The following is a 22,258-nucleotide window of genomic DNA, read 5'->3' on the forward strand; positions in this document are numbered from 1 at the left end:
CGCAACAAAACAGAAAAAACGATCGCTAAAAACAAAAGAGAGTCGAAACAAGTAACAAATAGTAACAATATATGTGAACCGATGCCCTTCACAGACCAAAAAGGGAAAATTCGCAGCCGGCATTGGCGATGACCTCACCGGACAAACAGTGCAAATCGGCCAATCCACCGCCAGTCACGGGATTCGACGCTTTGGCTAGCTGAACGGTGAAAGAGTCCGAATCGCTTCATTTCTCCAACTTTCTCGTTTTCTCGCGTGGCTTTCTTGAACAACAGACTCATTCGTTCGTGAGAAGTCGTCTCCGAGTCCTTATCTGGTGTTGCTCGTATCTAATCGGCCTCTTTCGTCACTTCTCCGCTACTTAAGCGCGTCGCTCGCTATCCCAGGAGTCAAGGTCTCTGCGCATCGAATCGTACGAATTTACAAATTAATATCACAATCCCTGGCATAACCCGACAGTTGAAGTGGGAATCGGAAAGAGAAGGCTAGTCACGGTGGTGTTTGAATAATGGCACAACCTCCAGATAACGGAGAGGGCTCGTCCCGCCAACCTCGATCAATAACGCCCGTGCCGATCTCCGAGATGCGTTCTGGATCTCCTTCGGTAAATGGAAGACCGCGGCAATCTTCAATGGCACGGTTGGTGTCTGGAATACCTTCGTCACCGGGATCGTCTCCGGCTAGACATTTACCATCGCATCCATTGCCCACCGGATCGGACCCAGACCTCCAGAGAGTCGAGAACCAGTCCTCCTTGCCAGGTCCTGGACAATCGATGATCGCGTCGGGTCTCCAGGATATCCCAGGTCGTTCATCCCCAAGACTCGAAACACAGATAGGGCAAACCGCGTCTCCCGCTTTGCGGCCGGTCAAGTCCATCTACGGCTCTTTTGACAACAGATCCAACACGGATAGCCCAAGCCACGCTGGAGCTCCGGTCGAGGACCCGGAAGTCGTCAAGAGACACTTGGTACAGCCCCATCAGGGTTCGCCTAGCCGGCCCGCGAGTTCCTGGCAAGACTCGACGAGTAATGGCGACGATGAGTTCTCTAGCTTGAAACTCCAGGGAGGCGATGTGACGAGACAGATATACAAGTGGGCGCAACAAGCAGAGGAAGGGGATCTTCCAGGGAAACCACACCGAAGCAAGAGTTTTAGTCACACGCGGCCGCTCCCGGACGCCGAAACAATGGACATCAACACGATCCGGGTGCCAGGAGGATTCCGGAGAGATCATATACGAAGAACGGTGGGCTATCCCTATGAAGAGAGTATCAGTGGCTCAAGTGCACGACCAGCACCGACTCAGCCTCACCTGCCGACAAGCAGCTTCCTCGAGTTCTTGACCCTTTACGGCCACTTCGCAGGTGAAGAGCTCGAAGAAGACGACGAGGTCTTGGGACCAGACGAGTATTTTGGCTCTGATACATGGGACGAAGGCGAAGGCGAAGGCGAATGGATAGGAGAGGAAACTGCCCTTCTTCAACGACGAGATGCGGCCGGCAAGAGGGTACGCAAGCCCCGAGGTGTGACTGGAACCAATGACAGGTGGGGAGCGGCTATGCTTCTGCTCAAGGCTTTCATGGGCACTGGTGTTCTCTTTTTGCCCAAGGCCTTTTTTAACGGAGGCATGCTCTTCAGCAGTTTGGTGCTGCTTGGTGTATCGCTTCTTAGTTACTATTGTTTCGTCCTTTTGGTTAATACTCGATTGAGGGTTGACGGTTCATTTGGTGACATGGGAGGTATTCTTTACGGAAAGCAGTTTCGGCACATTATTCTAAGTTCGATTGTGATCAGCCAACTCGGGTTCGTGGCTGCGTACACGGTCTTCACGGCCGAAAACTTGCAGGCGTTTATCCTTGCTGTCAGCAAGTGCAAATCATTCATCGACGTCAAGTGGTTGATATTGCTGCAAGTGCTCTTTTTCCTTCCCCTTTCATTATTCCGTGATATCAGCAAACTCGGATTCACTGCCCTCATTGCAGATTTGTTCATCATGCTGGGCTTGATCTATCTTTACTACTACGATGCCAGTCATATTGTATCGCAAGGCGGCGTCGCAGACATGAAGAACTTCAACTCATCTTCATGGACGCTCTTTATCGGAACTGCTATCTTCACATTTGAAGGCATTGGCCTTATTCTTCCAATCCAGGAATCCATGAAGCGCCCGGAGCAATTCCCCGGTGTCCTCGCTCTTATCATGATAATCATCACAACCATCTTCCTCTCCGCAGGTGCCCTCAGCTACGCAGCCTTCGGATCCGAGACCAGAACTGTCGTGCTCCTCAACATGCCGCAGGACAACAAGTTCGTGAACGCAGTCCAGCTTCTCTACTCGATGGCGATTCTCCTGTCCACCCCACTGCAGCTGTTCCCGGCTATTCGTATCATGGAGAACGGAATGTTTACGCGCAGCGGTAAGTACAACCCGCGCATCAAATGGCAGAAGAATTGTTTCCGTTTCTTCCTCGTTTTGTTCTGTGCTGTCATTGCGTGGGGTGGCGCCGCAGACCTCGACAAGTTCGTGTCGGTTGTTGGCAGTTTCGCTTGTGTGCCTTTGGTCTACGTGTACCCGGTAAGCTTCTTTTATCTCCTCTAACAGTCTCCATAATAACTAACGTTGAACTCTAGCCAATCCTACATCTCAGAGGCTGCGCCCGATCCCAACGACAAAAGATCCTGGACATCACTCTCGCATGCTTTGGTATCCTCGGCTGTATCTACACGACAACACTAACCCTCTCCAACTGGGTTAGCGGAGAAGTCGAAAAGACCCCCGGATACTGCGATTCATGAATCACGACATGACTCCCTTACGATCGTTACACGACTAGCAACTCTCTCGCTTTTCTTTTGCAGGCTACGGCGTTTGTCTGTTTAGCCATGTTTTTGACTTTATCTTTCTCAGTTTTGGATGGAAGTTACGATGCTTTTGTGTATTTATGTTTCCTTGGTTTGTATTTTTCAGCATTTGCTTGGTAGAATGACTTGTTAGAATGTCTCAATAGTCAATACAATGCATTAATTTTAGAGTATCTTCGTCTTTCCGGTTTTTGCAATATCTGAGGGGTGAAATTGTTCTCCACGAGTAGTACGTATGTATACGTTTCATCGCAACACCCAATCATCGAGTCTATGTGAAAACACATATAAACGGACATCTTCAAGTTACACAGCTCAACAAATATCAAAAATAATGCATGCATACAAGCTATACAACTATATAACAACAAAAAAAAAGCCACAAAACCCCATCATTACTTTTATGCCCCAGCCTCAGTAGCCTCCTTACCCGTCTGCACGCCGCGCGCAGCAAGCTGAGCTTCCCGGCCTCCCCAGCTACATCATAAATTAGCTTCTTTTCTTTGTTTCTCCCAGACGCAAGTCAGCCATGCTTATGGGTCAAGTGGGGAAACGCACTTCCAGTAGTTCAAGTACCGATAACCCTGCGTAGCCTGGGCGGAGAAGTTAACCAGGTGGCAGCCGAAGAGGAGGTAGTTGGCGGGCGAGACGGCGAGGGCGTAGCGCATGAAGGTAGCCGAGTAGACGGTGAGAGCGCCGGTCATTGTTCCGGAGATGCTGGTTAGTGTTAGTGTCTGTGTCTGTGTCTGTATATGGGGTAGGAAAGGCGCGGCGAAAGCGCAACTCGATGGTACTGAGGGGAGCGGAAGCGTACATCTCAGGGTCCTTCTGGGTGTCCATCACGGCAGCGATGGGGATACCGAAGTTGGAGACCGGGCCCCAGAAGTCTAAACGCCGGGGCAAAGTCCGTTAGCTATCTGTCCGCGATACACATGTAGATAGCCCCATTCATAGGGTTGGTGTTCATTCTGGCGATCTATTGGCTGTCCTTGCATATACAGATGGTATCATATGTGCATCGTGGTGGTCTCGTGTCTCGGCCGGAATGCATTATTGGGGGAACTCAGGCGGGTAATACGTACGGGTCGAGCAGACATAGTCCAAGACCTTGTTGGAGCGGATCTTCGCGTTGATTGCCTTGATCGCGGCGGCCATTTTGCCAAGTATCAAAAGAAACGAGAAAACGTGGGAGAGAGTGGGAGAGTGAGAGGAGAGCTTGCGCTAAAACTGACCGTTGACGGACAAGAAGGTGGGCGCTTCCGCTGCCAAACTCGTTTCGGAGTTAACCGGCGGAGGGTCACGTGCATCAGATGCGGAGTCGCTTTACGGAAGTACGCCATAGAGCATACGCGCATTTGCAAAAGAATAAAAACTATTATGATTGCGCAAAATATCCATGTATGTATCTAACATTACTTCTGGTTGATCCCGGAAAAAGGTTTGGTCGACCTTGGGTTTCGTCCTCTCGGGGTCATGTCTGTCAACCGCACGCGCCGTAACGCCTTTGCCTGGTAGAATATCGGTATGCTCGGCCTCTTCATGGTCGAATAGGATAGATCTTTTGTTTTTGTCGTTTTCCTTTTCCTCCTTCTCGTCTTGTCTCCAATTGAACAGCCAGCCGTGCTCAGTTCGCGGTCGAGAGTTCGAATGTAGCCATGTTATTCTTCCTTCCCACGATCAAATCACCGTCCGAATCCCGGCGGAGGGAATCCTCGTCCTTGTCCCGGGGGCTGGAAGCCCGGAGGTGGTTGGAAAGCGCCCGCTGTAGTCAAATGTTAGTATAGTCCTCATATGAGATCGTCTTGGAAACACTTACGAGGAGCACCCTGTGGAGCAAATCCTGGAGGCGGACCAAAGCCAGCTAAATCATAAAAGTCAGCATGCCACTTGAGCCTTTCAATAATCGTTGTGAAAGGGAAGCTTACGGGGACCTCCCGGAGGGGCTCCACGTCCAGCGAAGCCCGGCGGCGGACCACCAGGGAAACCAGCCGGAGGGAAACCAAAACCACCCGGCGGGGGAGCACCAGCACCAACACCAACACCAGCAGCAGGACCTCCAAGGCCGATAGGAAGGCCTCGTCCAGCGGGCTTGCTGATACCTGGGCCGGCCGCGAGGGTAGCAGCGGCGGTCGCAGCGCCAGGCACACTTGTTCCGAGTCGCGAAGAGGGATCGGCTGGGGGAGGACCGTCGACGGAGCAGGAAACAACGTGGGTACCGCGCACGATCGTAAGTCCAAGGGTGCGCTTCTCTTCAGCCTCGACGAGCGGAGCGTTGTTCGGGCCAGCCGCGGGCTTGGATTTCCGCTTGACGCGACGGAATTCTTCTGTATCAGCGAGGACGATGTTCATGTGCTGTAATGGTACAGTTAGTTAGACACGGTAGTGGCCATGCTGGGTTAGCTGTTATCAATTACCTTATCGAACGCGAGCATTTGTCCGGTCATTTGTCGGCCATCATTGAGCGTCACTCTCATCTGGTAGTTGATCTGTCACAGCAATCAGTCTCCCATCACTGAAGCCAAACACCAAGGGCGTTCGAGAAGCTTACGAGGTTTTGCTAGAGATGAAAAGAAAAGACGTTAGCCCAGCTCTGGTTCCTAGCGCGTATCGAAGCCAGCAATGAAGATAACTCACCATCTTGCCCTGCCTGTTGGCCGCCATGATGGCAGGAAAGTGCGCACGAGTGCGACTTTAGCCAAATATACCAAAGAATGAATAAATAGAAGACAGAAGAAGGTACCTTCTTGTCTGTCTGTCTGTCTGCTGGAGCTCTGCTATCAACTTTAGCTAAGCTGTCGTTCTCTGCTGCGGCCACCCAAAGTCGGGATCGGACGCGGCTCTGCGGTTAGCGCCAAATGATGCCAAGACGCTAAGGGCTTTCTCGCTTCCCACGTCCAGCCCACACAGAACACTTACTTTTTACAACCTTTCTTTTCCGTGTGTTTTTCAAACTTCAGTCGACCAATTCAACGCCCAAGGAATCATCATGGTATGTTCTAACCATACAAAAAAAAAATAATACAAAAATTCTCGAGTTTGAACATTTCTAATTTTCGCTATGCAGTCGGACGGAAAGGACAAGAGCGCCAACCCCATGCGCGAGCTGCGCATCCAGAAGCTGGTTCTGAACATCAGTGTTGGTGAGTCTGGTGACAGACTTACTCGTGCCGCCAAGGTGCTTGAGCAGCTGTCTGGTCAGACTCCGGTTTACAGTAAGGCGACCTTTTCCCCGGAATCGAGAGGGAAAAAAAAAAAAAAAATTGTCGGAGACCCGGGCTGACATGGATTTGCGTGATTAGGCAAGGCCCGCTACACTGTCCGTACCTTCGGTATCCGTCGTAACGAAAAGATCTCCGTTCACGTTACCGTCCGTGGCGCCAAGGCCGAGGAGATTCTCGAGCGTGGCCTCAAGGTCAAGGAGTACGAGTTGAGAAAGAGGAACTTCTCCGAGACCGGTAACTTCGGCTTCGGTATCAGCGAGCACATCGACTTGGGTATCAAGTACGACCCCGGCATTGGTATCTACGGTATGGACTTCTACTGCTGCATGTGAGTGCACCTTTCCCGACAACCGCAAAATACTTCGAAGTGGAGGAAGAGACTGATTGATTCTCAACAGGACCCGTCCCGGTGAGCACGTCGCCAAGCGCCGCCGCTGCAAGTCCCAGGTCGGTGTCAACCACCGCATCAACAATACCGAGACCATCAAGTGGTTCAAGAACCGCTTCGACGGTATCGTCCGGTAAATATGATATCTCCTTCATGGGCCTTCTGGGGAAAAGCGTGTGGGGGTCGTGTTTATTTTACGATGAATTGAACAAAAACTTTTCTTCCGAAAGAAAAAAGGGCGGCAGGCGTTTTCTCGTTCCGGGCATGTCGCACTCCAAATACTCCTTACCACGACATAAAGTTAGATGTGTTTTAGCGATATCAAACTACCAAGTTTTACAGAAAAACGCATCTACTTTTCACAATGAAGGCTTCACGAAGGGTGAATGTTTCCGCATAACCATTGTTGAAAAGATGTTTTTGATGATGCTTGCTTTTCTTTTCTCCATGCACCATTCTGGTCATGGAGGCGGCCGTCGGAGGCGAGGAAAGGTCTTCCAACAAGGCTTTTCCTCTTTCTCTCAAACAACCATTTCAACCACGGTTGTTTGTAGTCCTCTCTTTCCGAGTGTCTGGACCTCGTCCGTTATACTCGGAACTGCGTAAGGGACATATGCCCTAAGTGGCTGTCGTCCAAAGGTAGACCATGTCGGGGATGATCATCCTCGACTGATTCGTAGACAATTGGTGTCGTAGTATTTGCTCTTCTCTGCCCTGTTCCGTCAGCTGCACATTGAAGCCCTACGACGCTCATATCATCTTCCGCTTGTTCTTGTTTGTCCTTGACGTCTCTTGTCCTTCTCGCCTCCTACCTATACGCCACGGTATCTCAACATCTCAACGTGCTACTCTCCAGACGAAGGTTGCTTGCCAATAACGCCGGAATGTCGACTAAGATGCATTTAATGGAGTTTCCCAATGCCCTTCATTGATCCACAATTGATTATCTTGAAGACCAAATCAAAAATATAGCATCACGAGCTATATTCCCAATCTCATCGCGTGACACGATTCAGAAGTTCGCCTCTAGGATATGTAAGAGAGATATATGAGTTCTTGTCATCTTTTTAGTCGCAGTATGAGATACAGTGAAGAGCTGTCGGAGATCTGCCATTCACACTTGAAGGTGGTGATAATAGTGAATGATTTAATAGCAATGGCTTCTCATGTGCTGTTTTCTTTGTCTTGTGCCATTCTTCCCTCCTCCTCGCTCTTCTTTACTTCGACCTCCTCGGTCATTCCTTTCATTCCTTCTAGTTCCGTTCTATCCGCCAGTCCGTTCGATCCTTGTGTCTCGGTCTTCGTGTCATCCTCACGATTACACTCTTCGTTCTGATTGACTTGACTTTGTCGTCCTTCATCGTCTTTCTGCCACCCGTCGGTCACAAGACGTACACGATGTCTATGCAGGAACTCCCGAATGAGCTACTGCTTGTGATTGCATCCAGCCTGGATTCAGAAGCAGACATCAATAGCTTGTCTCGCATCAATCACCGCTTTCATATTCTCCTTACTCCATTTCTCTACGAATATAACGTTAAGCACGCAGATGGCTATGCATTGCATTGGGCAGCACATACTGGCCAGCTCTCAACAACACGTAGAGTGCTCGATTCCGGTGCACAAGTCAAGTCCTACACCTACCAAACCCCGTATGGCCTAGACGTTTCCTTTCTCGGTCAGGTGGTATTTACTGGCTCGATAGAGGTCTTTGAGTTGCTCCTACAGCACATTGCTTCTACTTCAGCCCCGGGCTCAGCAGATCTCAACATACACAATGCTCTTGTTGCCAAGGATGTACATAAGTGGACAGCATTATTCTTCGCTTCTGCATATGGATATGCGGATATTGTCCATATCATTCTCGAAAAAGGAATAGACCCCAACACCACCGACTTCGTCGGTAGAACGCCGCTCTTTCTTGCTTGCTCACAGGGGAAACCCGATGTCGTTGACGCCCTTCTGGAATACCCGAATATCGACACAGATATCTCTGACGATGTTGGAGCCACTCCTATCTTTGAAGCAGTACGTGAAAAGAATGTGGACATAGTAGTGGCACTGCTAGCCCGTGGAACACGTCTGGCCATTCACTCAGTCCACATATCGAAACACCTCTACACAGAGCTGTGCTTAATGAACACTATGAGATGATACAACTGTTGATCGGCAGGGACGATGTGCATCCAAACGCAATATTCGATAATTACACTCCATTGGAGTTCGCAGTCCACAGTGGCTTTGAGGATGGGGTGGAATTGCTTTTGAGTGACAAGAGGACCAACCCAGATCTAAATGTCATACCAGATGGAGGAACTCCTCTCTTCTGGGCATTGGTTTATGGTCATGAGAGAATGGTGAAGCTCCTTCTTGATGCTGGCGCAAACCCGAACATTTGTAACTGGCAATGGGTCTCGCCGGCTATTTTAATGGAGATACCTGATGTTAAAGCCCGGAGTGCCTTGCTGGACCAGAAACAAAGCACCACCTCGCTTCCTCTGCGCTCTAGATAATACTATGGTGATTACAAGACCTGTACCCAGCATCATCGCAATAATGTGTTTCAGAAGTTTGTATAGCAGTAGATAGAAAATCCAAAGTCATGTCTAGCCTCTTTCTCGTCGCTTCGAGCATCACCAGCACCAAGACTAGATACAGTGACAAGCTGCTAGATCCTCTGCGCCTGACGAGCAGTGAATATAAGCACAAGGAGAAGCAACAATCTCTCGATATGCTCTCGAGAGAAACGTTCACCCAGGACTCACTAAAACATAGCCATCCGTCGTCATCAAGGCCGGATACTCCGAATCATTCAGTCTTGAATTCATTTTCAATGCAAAGGGAGAAGTACAATATTTAAGATTCAGGTTACAGAAGTTGCTTTATTAGATTGAACTATGAGGTATTTACGTTATTTTTCAATTATCATTGAGAACCAACCCTAATCTAAGTTCTAACCATATTGGATGAGGGACTCAGATTGATGCAAGTCTGGACAAATGTCTGGATCAATACTCTAGTCACGGTTGAGAACTGCGAGTTGCATTTTGATCTTGAACAAGTTTCGTTTGAGCCGCGAAATGTGCGGTTTGTTCTTTTGGGCTACAATGGCGCGCTTGCACATTACGAGAAATCAAATTTGGAATTGAAACAAATTAGGACAGTCAAAGCCGTGTGATATGTATAAGTTAGAGAGGTACTCATTCATCGTCCATTACTCAATTATATACACTGTCCAACTACGAATCCAATCTCCACCCCTTCTCACGCCCCATATCAGCATACCAACCCCTCACATAATCCAACCCAGCATGCGGCCCATAAACCTCCACCTCCCACTGCGGCATAGGCGCCGGCAACCCAGTCTCCTCTAGACACGACTCTCTCAACACCTCGAGATCCCCACCACGATCATACTTCGAGAATTCACCCCCCTGAGCACGCATGCTCGCTCTCAACAGCCTCGTTTCCTCCTCCGCAACACTGAGATTATCAGTCAGGACGACGCCGTATCCGGTTTTCGCACCTTGAACGGTAACGAGATTGCGCTGGACTTCGAGGGCGACTTTTTCAGCGGGGCGGGTTAGAGGGTCGCCGAGTCCGCCTCCACCCCATGTTGTCCATTCGAGGAGGTCGCCTGGGTTGACGCGGATATGGTCGCATTTTGAGGGGAGGGTTTCTACATCTATCACCTTCAAGTCGGTAGAATGTCGGTATAATGCCTTCCGAGATCGTTTTCCTGGTTTTCCTCCCTTCAAGCCCCACGGTTTCGTGAACCATCTGTCGTCGTGGAGACTGATCTCACCGTGTGAGAGGAACCGGTATAGCGTGCGTTGGGCGTTACCACCGCGGTAGAACCCCGGACCGCCGGTATCAGGGACACCCCCGTTTGCTTCAATGCGCAGCGGATAATTCAATTCGATACTCTCCGTAGGAATGGACTTGATAGCTGGGAAGAGACAGTGGCAGTCTGGCCCATCGCCTGCTTGCCGTGCGGGAACGCCACCGAAACCAATCTGGTACAACTGGTACCATTCACCATCGGGTTTAAACCCGGAATAGAAGAAGTGAGGCGAGTCGCTGAATCCCGCGGCGGCTTGATAAGCATCGTCTTTCTGGCCGATAAGGGCTTGCACCATGTCTAGCGTCCGTCCTAGGAAATGCGTTCTGCAGGAGATAGGCGCCGGACGGACTGGTTTCAGGACCGTTCCTTCGGGGATGTACACGTCGATTAGGTCGTGGAAGCCGTCGTTTATGACTGTTCCCGGTGCTGCGGCGGCGATCAGGTAAAACCCGATGAACATCTTGAACATGGTCTCGGAGAGGTAGAAGTTGATGCTGTGCGAGCTCTGTGGAGAGGTTCCACTCCAGTCGAATTTGAGGCCGTGGTTGCCGACTTTTTTCATCGAACAGGTTAACGCCCATGGACCGATGCCGTGGCCATCGTCGTCGACGAAGTCGGTAAATGTACTTTCCTTGTCGTCAAATTGGCGCTCGACTATCTTGATGAATCCGGTGCGGTTCCGGTATAGGAGCTCGTCGCAGGCGGCTAGGTATACCTCGCATCCGAAGCGGGTGGCTAGTTCGCAGACTCGTGTAGCTGCCATGCTGCAAGCGGCGATGATAGCGGTGATATCGGACCGGCACCATGCTGGTTGTCGAGAGTTCCGGCACAGAAGCTCTAGGAGGTCCAAATTCACAACTCCCTCGGAGTACAGCTTGATGCACGGGACCTGGATACCATCGTCGAAGACAGAGGTAGCATTAATCGACATACTCCCCGGTACCATACCACCGACATCAGTTAAGTGACCAAACTGCGAAGCCCAGCCGATGAGCTTGCCCTCGTAGAAAATGGGTAGGAGTACAATAACATCGTTAAGATGGCTAATCGCCCCCTTAACCTGGTAGACATCATTCGTGATAAACACATCACCATCCTCGATGCTGCCATGCCAGGCTTCTAAGAACTGGGTGATGAAGCTGCCGAATTGGCCTACCAGCATCTTGCCCTGGCTGTCGGTGATTACGTTGAATTCGTCTTGTTGTTCGCGGATGGCTGGTGACATGCTACAGCGGAGCATCATCTTGTCCATTTCGCCGCGGATGGATGATAGGGCGGCTGAGACGAGGGTTGGGATTAGCGGAGTATTACGGACGAGGTCTGATGGGGATATGTCATTGTGTTGCTGGATTGAGCTGGGCGTCTCTTCGTCAATTGGTCTGATGAGGATGTTTCCAATATTGTCAATTTCTCCGTAGTAACCCGGTAATATCAGCGTGTTGCTGTCCATTTCGGTGACGATACACGGTCCGACGACGCGGATGCCGTCTTTGCTGATCTTATACCGATCCCACAACGTTGCCTGCTGTTCCTGTCCCTCAACGATGATAGTTTGCTCGCCAATCTTAGCATCAACAGGGGGCTCGCTCGACGATGCTTTGTCCAACTGCTGCATCTTCACACTGGGAGAAGCATCCTCCAACACAACACCAAGTCGCATGAGTTCCAACTCGAAACCTGGAAGAATATACGTGAATAATTGCCGATGCTTCTGCTCGAACTTTTCTCGCAATACCGCATGCCACGCCTCTGTATCGAGGGCCAACTCATCTGCCTCCAAATCGACAGTGACAGTCAACTCTTGTCCCTTGTACCGGAAGTCTGCTTGATATTTTGTGTTCCAGGTTACTGATTCGGTGGATGCTGACCTCTGCAGCGTTTCTCTGCACTGCTGCTCCAGTTTGGCATACTGTTCTCGCAGCTCGGTAGCGGTCGTCTCAGCGAGGAGTCGGATGAAGGTTGCAGATTGCTCATGGCTAAGCTTCGTGGTCACGTCACCCTGGGCACATAGTGTTCCTGGTGACTGGGGAATGATAACGGGCCATGCACCGAGCAGCTTGCCGATAGCGTTGGCGTGCAATGGTCCTGCGCCTCCAAAAGCTACCAAAGCGAATTCTCTAGGATCGTAGCCCTGCTCGACAGAAACCAGTCGGAGGGCGCCGTACATCGTCTCGTTGACGATCTTGATGATGTCCTCAGCCGTTTGAGTGACTGGGAGGCCCATTTGCGTCGCGATACTCTCCACAGCCGAAACGGCAGCATTCACGTCCAGCGCAAACTCACCACCGAGGAGGGTTTTAGGCAAGTATCCCAGCACCAAATTAGCGTCTGTGACCGTCGCCTGCTGTCCTCCTGCATTATAGCATGCAGGTCCCGGCTTTGCGCTTGCGCTTTCAGGACCAACGCAAAGCGTCTCGGTGAGCTCCAAGTATGCGGCGATAGAACCTCCTCCAGCACCGACGGTCTTGACGTCGACGGCGGGCGAGCGAACGGACAGGGTATCGACGACCGTCTCCCGTCGCAGTTGCGGCTTGCCGTCATAGATAAGCGTACAGTCTGTCGATGTGCCACCCATATCAAGTGTGATCAGCTTCTTGTACGGCGTGTACTGCGCAACAGTATCTGCAACCCCCTTGGCACCCCCAGCCGGTCCAGACATGAGGATGTTCACAGGCAGCTCCCCGGCAAGGGTAAGACTCGTCAAACCGCCATCACTCTTGAGAACACGAATCGTCTCGCTCTCCGTCGCAAGCTTCCCAGACAAATTCCGCAAATACGCCTGCACAACAGGCTTAACCAACGCATTCGTACAAGTCGTCACCGTCCGCTCGTACTCTCCCACCTCCCGTAGCACATCACCAGAGCAAATAACCGCAACATCACTCCCCAATTCCTCCCGAACAACCCCCGCCACAACCCGCTCATGTTTATCATTCCCATGCGAATTCAGCAGCGAAACCGCCACAGCCTCAGGCCGATGCCTCGCCGCCATCTCCCGCACTCGCACTCTCAAATCCGCAACATCCACATCAACAACTGTCTCCCCCCGAACAGACATCCGCTCACGACACTCAACAACCCTCTCCAGCGGCACAATCGGCTCTGGAGGCGTATAATGGATCCAAGCACCCAGGCCACCGGGAATATGCGAGCGTCTCAGCGCGAGAATATCCCTATGACCCGCGGTAACGACCAGCGCCGTGCATGCGCCTTTTCCTTCCAGCACGGCATTAGTCGCTGTCGTAGTGCCGTGGTGGATGAATTGGAATGTGCCGTGGAAGTTTTCATCGTGTTGCTGGATTTGGTGGCGCACTTTGGCGATGCCGTCGAGGATGCCGATGCTTTGGTCTGGGATTGTGGTGGGGACTTTGGCGCGGAGGGTGTGGCCGGTGGGGGTGAAAACGAAGACGTCTGTAAAGGTGCCGCCGACGTCGACGCCTAGTTGGTAGCCTGTGTCGTGCATATCAAAGACTTGTTCAATCGAGAAGTCAAGGATAGCAAAGAACTGGGACTATGTTGTAGACAAGGGCATGCAGTGAGGCTACAGCACAGTTTAAACAATAGCAGCCGCCGCTATAACAATTGAGGTATATGAACGGCGTGCATGGGCCTAATCACCTAGTGCATCGCTAGTCTATGCGCACCGGCGGTGCAAATACGAGGTGTTGAAGATCATCCACATAGCCAGGCTTATTGGCTAGATTGGCGCTTTTTGGTAGAAGTGTGAAAAGTACCGTTCTTCGCGAGTTTAAATTGTGATGGAGCGAATGCTCTAAAAGAAGAGGGGTTGAGGCTCTTTTTCTTTCTTGAGGGTGGTGTCGTTGCATCGCGCCGTAGTGTATTGATAAGCCGGGTTTGTTCGGTTAGCACGTTCTTGGGTGACATGGTTATACTCCGCATATTAAAGGTTTTATACTTCTATGGTGCTATCTAGGCTCGAGTATTTGAAATTGGTTGATATTGAGTCCAGAGGCGAGTTGAAGTAAGTATACTCCGAGGTATACGGAGTACGGAGTCGTCTCTTGAGCCGCAGCGGCATGCACATGCAATGCATTCCGAAAAAAGGATAACGGCTACCTCGGAGAATTACTCTGTAGTATTATTTGACATGCATGACCGACCCGTTATCCTGATCCCTGTCGGTCTCGGCTCGAGTACGCGTCCTCATTCTATCCATACTGCATTAACCCTTATCTCGTACATGACCGTCAGTCCCAACGAGAGTAGAGTAGGTCTTCAAACACGTGATTAACATCGAAATCATGTGCTAGTTACCTGAATAGGAAAGATGACGTCAATCATAGGACTCCTCTTCTCCTCACGTATTCCTCTCTTTGATACTGCCAATCCACGGATACCCTAGACCACCATCCAATAAGCAGTACATATGTGTAAAGTCTCACAATGTCATCATCATAAGTCATCGTGCGATCCACGGTCCAAGATCCCCTCCCAGCGATGATATATATACGCACGATTCTCGGAGCAATATCCGGGTCATCCTAGTGCCATAACAATCTCGTCGATTTATCATCATTGTATGTCTAGCCTTCATCTCATTGACGTCGGTCATCATGATGACGTGAGTTCCTGACTGACTTGGTGTTAGGGCTTGTTAAACTACTATGAACAATCAATTCCCGGCTTCATCGCAGTCTACGACTACGACTACGACTACGCCTACAGCACCTTCTCCTCCTAAACACTGGCACGGTTCTATCGGAGACAGACACGAGCATCATAACGTTTGGGTGAGAGGTGGTTCTCCCCAGGTTTACTATCCAGCAAGACGCGCTTCTTCGTCTAGTGAGACATCGACGTCCAGTATGGAGCGACGAGTATGTCCCCTCATCAACCCACTATCTTTCAATCATATTAATATGATGAACACGAATGCAGACACCCAGCGCCAACACCCCCTCCAACTCCAGCAACCAAAACACCGTCCCCCCCAAAGTCGGTGACCGCCGACGATCCAGCAACGCGGTGCTTTTCAGCGGGCTGTCGACTCAAAAGAGAAACCCCTTGGATACCAACATGGCGACGAGAAGACAGAATTGGAAGGAGCAGTCCAATCAGGGAGGGTTTTTGTCGAAGTGGTGGGATGGGTATACTAAGGGTCATTAGCGGTTGTGCAGGGGATGGATGGAGTTTCGGATTGCGTGCTTATTTCGTTTTACGATTATGATAAGTTTGTTTCTTGATTATATGTTGGATATCTAATGACATGGTCAATTCTCTACTCACAATGTGGTATAGTTACTATCTAATCTGTACTGATATGCTCGGTTCGGCCTCCAAATCTACCCCCGATAAATCAACCCCGCAAATTGCACAACTCCAAGTTACCCCAACTCCTCGGCATAAAACCATTTCCATCCTCCATCCTCCATCCCTAACAAACAAGACCAGAAAACCAAAAGAAACAAGAATATCACCATGCAAACAACCACAAAACCACACCTCCACTCCCTCTCCCACCACGGCTACATCCAAGGCCTCACCATCTCCGCCTCATCCACAAACACCCCCCTCTGCCACTTCTTCGGCAACCTCCGCTACGGTCTTCCTGCGCAGCGATGGCGCAGAGCTTCTGTCCTCCCGGTTGATTATAGTTACGGGACGAGAGAGGAGCCGGGGAAGTGTGAGAAGGGCGCGGGGGTATGTCCGCAGCCGGCGTTTTTGGGACCCGTGGATAGGAGTGGGTGGAGTGAGGATTGTTTTCAGGTTAATGTTTGGGTTCCTGTTGGGGATGGGCCGGAGGGTGGTTAGTTTTTATATCTCCTCCTGGTTTGGGTATGGTTGCTAATGAATGTGAATGTAGGATGGCCTGTTCTTTTCTACATCCGTACGTTCAATCCCTCCCTTCATAAAACCAATCTAACCTGGTATATGTAGACGGCGGCTGGCTCCAATTCGGCTCCCCTAACGGCTTCTCCGGCGCAGGTATCCTGGGCGACTCCCCCGTAAACGCCATAATCGTCATGCCGGCCTACCGCCTCAACGTCTTCGGCTTCCTGTACTCCTCCGAACTAGAGCACGACGCGGCCTCTGTCGGCGAGACAACAGGAAACCATGGATTCTGGGATCAACGACTTGCGTTAGAATGGACGAGAGATAATATTGGGTTGTTTGGTGGGAATAAGAAGAATATCACTGTTGCGGGATATTCTGCTGGTATGCCCCTCTCAACCCCATCCTTTCATTTACAGTTATCCTAAGGGCAAGGGCTAACGATGACAGGCGCATACTCAACCTTCCACCAACTAACCTACGACCTCTCCCTCCCACCCCAACAGTCAATAATAAAACGCGCCTGCATCTGGTCCAACAGCCCCGCCGCCCAACCCAAACATCCCCCCGAAGCCCAATCCCAATTCAACGCCCTCCTCACAACCCTCAACATCTCGCCCACCCTCCCAGACTCCGAGAAACTAGCCCGTCTGCGCGCCCTCGATCCAGACACGCTGCTTAATGCAGCGACATCTACCCAATTCCACCAATACCGTCCAACATCCGACGGCGCGTTTGTCTCGCAGGACCTGTTTAAGAGCTTGGCGAATGGGGAGTTTGCGCGACGGTTTAGGGAGCGCGGGATTAAGGTCTTGCTAGGTGAAACCCGCGACGAACCGAACCTCTACGCACTCTGGTCCCCTCCAGAAGACAATACCCTAGATGCACTACGCACCCGACTCATCGCCGAGTACCCAACGTCCACCGTCGACGCTTTACTCCCACTCTACTACCCCGATAACAAACTCCCCCCAGGTCAAGAAAACTGGGACAGTGATGCCTTCGGGCGTATATACGCTGACATGCAAGTCTACAAGATGCAGCGCGGGCTCATCCACTCACTCGTCTCGCATGGCGTTCCTGATTCCTCAATCTACAGGTATCGTGTAGAAATGCGCGTGAAATGCGCGGAGAAGCAAATCCCGATAGAATGGGGCGTTACGCATGCGACGGATCATTTTATTTGGTTCTGGGGGAATGGGGAGGTTCTCGAGGAGCGGGAGAAGGGGGCTGTTGGGAGGGCGTTGATTGGGCCGTTGGCGAGGTTTTTGGATGGGGAGAGAGATATTGGGTGGGGGACGAGTAGTCATCGACAGATGAGGGTGTTGAAAGGGGATGGGGAGGTGGGGATTTGGGAGGATGAGTTTTGGAATGAGGCGATGAGGGTTTGGGGTGCTGTGCCGGAAATTAGGGATGGGAGGGAAAATGCTCGATTGTAGATGGACAATCATACAGTGATCTGTAGATATGTCACTGCTACGATTGAATGACTTGAACGAAATAATCATTCCAATGAACATCCGCTATATAAAATAATCGAAAACGAAACGCTCTAGAAACTCAAAACATCATAGCATCATGTGCTTAATTTGTACAGAGAATCCCACTTTTACCCAATTAGGCCTTGCTAATCTTGCAAATGAGATCCTGGCTATCAACCGAGTCGCCCTCCTTGACGAGCAAGCCGGATGCCTTGCCGCTGTGCGGTGCGGAGATCACCATTTCCTAAACTAGTCAGCATGTCTTTTTCTTTTTCTCGGGGGCCGTGGGGGCAAACTTACCATCTTCATGGCGCTGAGAACAGCAACAGGGTCACCCTTCTTGACCTCCTGGCCATCGTGCACACGGATCTCAACAACAACACCACTCATAGGAGCGCCGACCTGGCTGCTGTCGGCAGCATCGGCCTTAGGACGAGCAGTGTTCTCCACCGACGCCTGGTTGTCCTCAACGCTAACTTGACGCACTTCACCGTTGACCTCGTAGAAGACTTCACGCTGGCCAGTCTGCTCCGAGAGTGGACCGATAGCGAGCAACTTCAGGATGAGCACCTTACCCTTCTCGAGCTCGACATGGAACTCCTCGCCAATCTCGGGACGGGCCAGGAAGAAGCGAGTGGGCAGGACGGAGAGGTCACCGTACTTCTGCACGAACTTCTTGTAGTCCTCGAAGACCTTGGGGTACATGGCGTAGCTGGCCACGTCGCTCTCGGTGGCCGATCCGAACTTCTCGCGGATCTGGCTCTTGATGCTGGCCAAGTCAAGAGGCTCCAGGTAGAGACCAGGACGCTTATCGAGCTTGCGGCGGTTGCGGAGAGCCTTGGTACGCAGCGGCTCGGGGAAGCCACCGAAAGGCTGACCCATCAGACCCTCGAGGAACTCAAGAACGGAGCCAGGGAAGTCAAGCTCTTCTGCACGAGCGATAACGTCTTCGCCCGTCAGCTTGTTGGAGACCATGAACTGAGCCAGGTCACCGACAACCTTGGAAGTCGGGGTAACCTTGACAATATCACCAAGCAGGTCGTTGGCGGATTCGTAGGCCTTCTTGGTCTCGGCCCACTGCTGACCCAGACCGAGCTGGCTGGCCTGGAAGATGAGGTTGGTCAGCTGACCACCGGGGATCTCGTGCTCGTAGACCTCGGGGTCAGGACCGGTCAGACCAGCCTCGAAGGGCGAGTACAGCAAGCGCAGCTGGGCCCAGTAGGTGTCGATCGCACGGACGTGAGCGAGGTTGAGTTTGGTGTCGAGCTCAGTGCCCTCCAGAGAAGCGAGGATGGCACCAATGCTGGGTTGCGAGGTCATACCCGAAAGGCTGTCAGTCGCCGCATCGACGGCATCAGCGCCAGCCTGGGCGCAGGCAATCATGGAAGCCACACCGGTACCAGCGGAGTCGTGGGTGTGGACGTGGATGGGGAGGTCGGGGTAGCGCTCGCGGATACCACCGATCAGCAGACGAGCAGCCTGGGGCTTGAGCACACCGGCCATATCCTTGATACCCAGGACGTGGGTGCCCAGCTGGACGATTCGGTCAACCAGGGCAAGGTAATAGTCGAGGTTGTACTTCTTGCTGGGGTTCATCATGTCACCACTGTAGCAAACGGTGGCCTCGACAACACCGCCGGCCTCGCGGACGGCCTTGATACCGACTTCGAGCTGGTCGACATCGTTGAGAGCGTCGAAAACACGGAAGATGTCGACACCGTACTTCTTGGCTTGCTTACAGAAGTGGTAGATGGCGTTGTCGGGAAGCGAGGAGTAGGCAACACCATTGGCACCACGGAGCAGCATCTGGAAGGGAATGTTAGGGACGGCCTTGCGGAACTTGCGGAGACGGTCCCAGGGGTCTTCGTAGAGGAAACGCATGGCGACATCGAAGGTGGCACCACCCCAGCACTCCAAACTGTAAGCGTTGGAGAAGGTATGGCTGGTCTCGTGAGCGATGTTGAGCATGTCAATGGTACGGACACGGGTAGCCAGGAGCGACTGGTGAGCGTCACGCCAGGTGGTGTCCATGATCAAGCAGCCCTTGTTGCCGCGCACAGCGCGGGCGAACGCGTCGGGACCCTCGCGGTCCAGGACGTTCTTCCATCCCTGCTGGCAGGGAGCGGAGACGTCCAGGGGCTTGCCAGAAGCATCCAGGAGCGTGGGCTTGATAATGTCGCTCTTGAGCTTGGGCTCACCGATCTGGCCCTTGATGCTGCTGCCGTTGACAGCGACATCACCCAGGTAGGCAAGCAGCTTCTGGGCACGGTTCTGGCTGCCAACGAGGGCGAAGAGCTCGGGAGTGTCATCGATGAAGGTGGTCCAGCAGGTACCGTCAATGAAGACGGGGTGGCTCAGCAACGAAGCCAAGAAGGGGATGTTGGTCTTCACACCACGGATACGGAATTCAACCAGGGCACGCAGCATCTTGCGGCGGGCAATTTCGTAAGTAGAGCCACGGCAAGTGCACTTGACCAACATGGAGTCGTAGTGAGGGGTGATGATGGCACCAGCAAATCCGTTACCACCGTCCAGACGGACACCGTTACCACCAGCGGAACGGTAGACCTCAATCTTACCGGTGTCGGGAGAGAAGCCCTTGGAGGGGTCTTCGGTGGTGATACGGCACTGAACCGCGTAACCGCGGATGGAGATGCGGTCCTGGGTGAGACCAAGCTGTTCGAGGGTAGCACCAGCAGCGATCTGGATCTGGGCGGCAACGATATCAATACCGGTGATTTCCTCGGTAATGGTGTGCTCGACCTGGATACGGGGGTTGATCTCGATGAAGTAGTAGCGGTTCTGCTGGTCGACCAAGAACTCTGCGGTACCGGCGTTGCGGTACCTCACAGACTTAGCCAGCTTCACAGCATCTGCCAGGAGGCTGTCACGCACGTCGACGGGCAGGTCCTTGGCGGGAGCCAACTCAACGACCTTCTGGTGGCGACGCTGGACGGAGCAGTCACGCTCGAAGAGGTGGACGACATTGCCATGGCTGTCACCGAGGAGCTGGACTTCAATGTGCTTGGGTCGGTCGAGGAAACGCTCGACGAAGATAGTGCCGTTGCCGAAGGCGGAGCGGGCCTCGGAAGTGGCACGCTCGAAAGAGTCCTTCAGTTCACTCTGCTCGCGGACGACACGCATACCACGACCACCACCACCAAAAGCGGCCTTGATGATAATAGGGAAGCCATACGTGTCAGTAAAGGTCTTGACCTCCTCGAACGACTCGACGGGACCAGGAGTACCAGGAACAACCGGCACTTCACACTTGATGGCCAGCTGACGAGCGGAGACCTTGTCACCCAAGTTATCAATGGTGTCGGGAGTAGGACCGACGAAGACCAGACCGGCCTTCTCGACCTTGCGGGCAAAGACTGCGTTTTCCGAAAGGAAACCGTAACCAGGGTGGATGAGGTGGACACCGTGTTCGAGAGCAATCTTGATGATCTCATCACCGGCCAGATAAGAACCGACGGGGGTATATTGACCACGATGGCCGATCATGTAGGCCTCATCGGCTTTTTGACGGTGCATAGAGAGACGGTCCTCATGAGAGTAGACAGCTACTGTCTGGAGGGAGAGTTCGTGGGCGGTACGGAAGATGCGAATGGGGATTTCACCACGGTTGGCGACGAGGATCTTCTGGAACTGCATGATGGTGGAATTGGCCCGTAGACGACGGTGGACAGAGTCTTGGAACTTCTCATGGTGTTCTTCAAGAAACTCTACATCGTCGATGGCCGATTCGGCCTGGCGGTGGGCAAGAGAAGCCGCCATTGTGTATGATAAGAGTAGGTAGGTGAGGAGTTAGGGCAAGGAGAAGAGGTAAAAGTGGTCAATTGACGAGACGACGGGCTATATAGGAACACGGAACGGTTAGCCTCGGTCACTCTCACTCTCATCCTTTACCCGCGGGATACAGCATTGACTCACCTTGTGGGCGGAGGTAGTAGAGCACGTAGCTCTAGCGGGGCACCGGATCTCGGGCGGAGAGAAGAGGAATAGAGGGATTAATTGATAAGAGAGAGGTTAGACAGGACAAGCGAGGACAATGATTTATATAGAGATGAAGAGAGAAAGATGAGAGAAGAAAGAAATAGCCGAGAAGAAGAGAAGAAGAAGAGAGGATGGGAGGAGGGGGGAGATATAGTTGATGGCGGCGGGGTGCAGCAGTATGTACGGTACGGTACGATACAGTATTACGATTACGAGAAGACAAGTCCAGGACGGTTTTCACCGGCACACCGGACAGCTCCAGGTGGGATAGCAGCACTAAGAAAACCTCGGTCGAAGATCACCCGAAAGGGTCGATTTATAAAAGCATTAGCATTTGTCTTGGGCAATTGTGGGCGATGGCGGTCGATCAGGGGAGATACAATGACAATTGCTATCAGCTCATACTACTCCCCGCCGGTCAGCTGACCCCATGCCCGCGTCACATGCCAAGCCCTGTGTATCCGCCCAGCCCACTACCCGATATAGTAGCGATACTAGTTTTCCTGAGTAGTATCAATGTCTCCGTCGCATACGAGTACCACTCATCTTCGTTACAGCTATCACCATTATTGTATACGGGAAACATGCTACACACCTGTCCAGGTAGAACCCGCCTCTCTCCTAAATCCTCCGCCACCCGGAATCTGGGGTAAAACACTTTTCCTGC

General features: G+C 52.0%; 9 protein-coding genes across 9 annotated transcripts; 5 read left to right on the top strand and 4 right to left on the bottom strand.

Moving 5' to 3' along the window:
* The first annotated feature begins 249 nt into the window (after positions 1 to 249).
* On the top strand, positions 250 to 3,023 carry ASPGLDRAFT_150314 (putative amino acid transporter). The gene is made up of 2 exons (XM_022542136.1): positions 250 to 2,578; positions 2,635 to 3,023. Exons 1-2 carry the CDS (start codon positions 509 to 511, stop codon positions 2,797 to 2,799), a joined length of 2,235 nt encoding a protein of 744 aa, XP_022400592.1. The 5' UTR covers positions 250 to 508; the 3' UTR covers positions 2,800 to 3,023.
* A 243-nt stretch (positions 3,024 to 3,266) lies between these two features.
* Positions 3,267 to 4,020, bottom strand: ASPGLDRAFT_172185 (pyruvate transporter MPC1; the record flags this gene model as incomplete). Its single annotated transcript, XM_022542760.1, has 4 exons — positions 3,267 to 3,342; positions 3,424 to 3,582; positions 3,680 to 3,752; positions 3,948 to 4,020. 4 exons carry the CDS (start codon positions 4,018 to 4,020, stop codon positions 3,267 to 3,269), a joined length of 381 nt encoding a protein of 126 aa, XP_022400593.1.
* Positions 4,021 to 4,337: 317 nt separating this feature from the next.
* ASPGLDRAFT_47600 (small nuclear ribonucleoprotein-associated protein) lies at positions 4,338 to 5,670 on the bottom strand. The gene is made up of 6 exons (XM_022546708.1): positions 5,500 to 5,670; positions 5,414 to 5,422; positions 5,280 to 5,351; positions 4,791 to 5,217; positions 4,682 to 4,726; positions 4,338 to 4,627 (listed from the first exon to the last, which is right to left on the bottom strand). Exons 1-6 carry the CDS (start codon positions 5,524 to 5,526, stop codon positions 4,548 to 4,550), a joined length of 660 nt encoding a protein of 219 aa, XP_022400594.1. The 5' UTR covers positions 5,527 to 5,670; the 3' UTR covers positions 4,338 to 4,547.
* A 142-nt stretch (positions 5,671 to 5,812) lies between these two features.
* ASPGLDRAFT_47601 (60S ribosomal protein uL5) lies at positions 5,813 to 6,871 on the top strand. The gene is made up of 4 exons (XM_022546709.1): positions 5,813 to 5,854; positions 5,930 to 6,077; positions 6,165 to 6,414; positions 6,485 to 6,871. Exons 1-4 carry the CDS (start codon positions 5,852 to 5,854, stop codon positions 6,609 to 6,611), a joined length of 528 nt encoding a protein of 175 aa, XP_022400595.1. The 5' UTR covers positions 5,813 to 5,851; the 3' UTR covers positions 6,612 to 6,871.
* A 1,001-nt stretch (positions 6,872 to 7,872) lies between these two features.
* Positions 7,873 to 8,987, top strand: ASPGLDRAFT_35904 (uncharacterized protein; the record flags this gene model as incomplete). The annotated part of the gene is made up of 2 exons (XM_022544624.1): positions 7,873 to 8,603; positions 8,648 to 8,987. The coding sequence occupies 2 exons, from the start codon at positions 7,873 to 7,875 to the stop codon at positions 8,985 to 8,987; spliced, it is 1,071 nt and encodes a 356-aa protein (XP_022400596.1).
* A 726-nt stretch (positions 8,988 to 9,713) lies between these two features.
* On the bottom strand, positions 9,714 to 13,781 carry ASPGLDRAFT_126925 (uncharacterized protein; the record flags this gene model as incomplete). The annotated part of the gene is made up of 1 exon (XM_022540689.1): positions 9,714 to 13,781. The coding sequence occupies one exon, from the start codon at positions 13,779 to 13,781 to the stop codon at positions 9,714 to 9,716; it is 4,068 nt and encodes a 1,355-aa protein (XP_022400597.1).
* An 894-nt stretch (positions 13,782 to 14,675) lies between these two features.
* Positions 14,676 to 15,601, top strand: ASPGLDRAFT_357984 (uncharacterized protein). The gene is made up of 3 exons (XM_022544608.1): positions 14,676 to 14,856; positions 14,928 to 15,156; positions 15,218 to 15,601. The coding sequence occupies exons 2-3, from the start codon at positions 14,944 to 14,946 to the stop codon at positions 15,443 to 15,445; spliced, it is 441 nt and encodes a 146-aa protein (XP_022400598.1). The 5' UTR covers positions 14,676 to 14,856; positions 14,928 to 14,943; the 3' UTR covers positions 15,446 to 15,601.
* A 156-nt stretch (positions 15,602 to 15,757) lies between these two features.
* On the top strand, positions 15,758 to 17,977 carry ASPGLDRAFT_82574 (putative carboxylesterase; the record flags this gene model as incomplete). The annotated part of the gene is made up of 4 exons (XM_022550173.1): positions 15,758 to 16,085; positions 16,143 to 16,166; positions 16,217 to 16,495; positions 16,562 to 17,977. 4 exons carry the CDS (start codon positions 15,758 to 15,760, stop codon positions 17,548 to 17,550), a joined length of 1,620 nt encoding a protein of 539 aa, XP_022400599.1. The 3' UTR covers positions 17,551 to 17,977.
* On the bottom strand, positions 17,681 to 21,740 carry ASPGLDRAFT_58308 (pyruvate carboxylase). The gene is made up of 3 exons (XM_022548309.1): positions 21,529 to 21,740; positions 17,893 to 21,450; positions 17,681 to 17,836 (listed from the first exon to the last, which is right to left on the bottom strand). The coding sequence occupies exons 2-3, from the start codon at positions 21,370 to 21,372 to the stop codon at positions 17,729 to 17,731; spliced, it is 3,588 nt and encodes a 1,195-aa protein (XP_022400600.1). The 5' UTR covers positions 21,373 to 21,450; positions 21,529 to 21,740; the 3' UTR covers positions 17,681 to 17,728.
* Positions 21,741 to 22,258: the final 518 nt, after the last annotated feature.

Source organism: Aspergillus glaucus (genome assembly GCF_001890805.1).
Source record: "Aspergillus glaucus CBS 516.65 unplaced genomic scaffold ASPGLscaffold_11, whole genome shotgun sequence".
Classification (NCBI taxonomy): Eukaryota; Fungi; Ascomycota; class Eurotiomycetes; order Eurotiales; family Aspergillaceae; genus Aspergillus; species Aspergillus glaucus.

Coding starts and splice junctions, on each gene's coding strand:
- ASPGLDRAFT_150314 (XM_022542136.1), top strand. CDS start 509: ATGGCACAACCTCCAGATAACGGAGAGGGCTCGTCCCGCCAACCTCGA. Junction 2,579..2,634: donor CTTTGGTCTACGTGTACCCG/GTAAGCTTCTTT, acceptor GTTGAACTCTAG/CCAATCCTACATCTCAGAGG.
- ASPGLDRAFT_47600 (XM_022546708.1), bottom strand. CDS start 5,526: ATGGCGGCCAACAGGCAGGGCAAGATG. Junction 5,218..5,279: donor AAATGCTCGCGTTCGATAAG/GTAATTGATAAC, acceptor GTACCATTACAG/CACATGAACATCGTCCTCGC. Junction 4,727..4,790: donor AGCCCCTCCGGGAGGTCCCC/GTAAGCTTCCCT, acceptor TTTATGATTTAG/CTGGCTTTGGTCCGCCTCCA.
- ASPGLDRAFT_47601 (XM_022546709.1), top strand. Junction 6,078..6,164: donor TGGTCAGACTCCGGTTTACA/GTAAGGCGACCT, acceptor TTGCGTGATTAG/GCAAGGCCCGCTACACTGTC. Junction 6,415..6,484: donor ATGGACTTCTACTGCTGCAT/GTGAGTGCACCT, acceptor GATTCTCAACAG/GACCCGTCCCGGTGAGCACG.
- ASPGLDRAFT_357984 (XM_022544608.1), top strand. CDS start 14,944: ATGAACAATCAATTCCCGGCTTCATCGCAGTCTACGACTACGACTACG. Junction 15,157..15,217: donor CGTCCAGTATGGAGCGACGA/GTATGTCCCCTC, acceptor ACACGAATGCAG/ACACCCAGCGCCAACACCCC.
- ASPGLDRAFT_58308 (XM_022548309.1), bottom strand. CDS start 21,372: ATGGCGGCTTCTCTTGCCCACCGCCAGGCCGAATCGGCCATCGACGAT. Junction 17,837..17,892: donor TTCTCAGCGCCATGAAGATG/GTAAGTTTGCCC, acceptor TGACTAGTTTAG/GAAATGGTGATCTCCGCACC.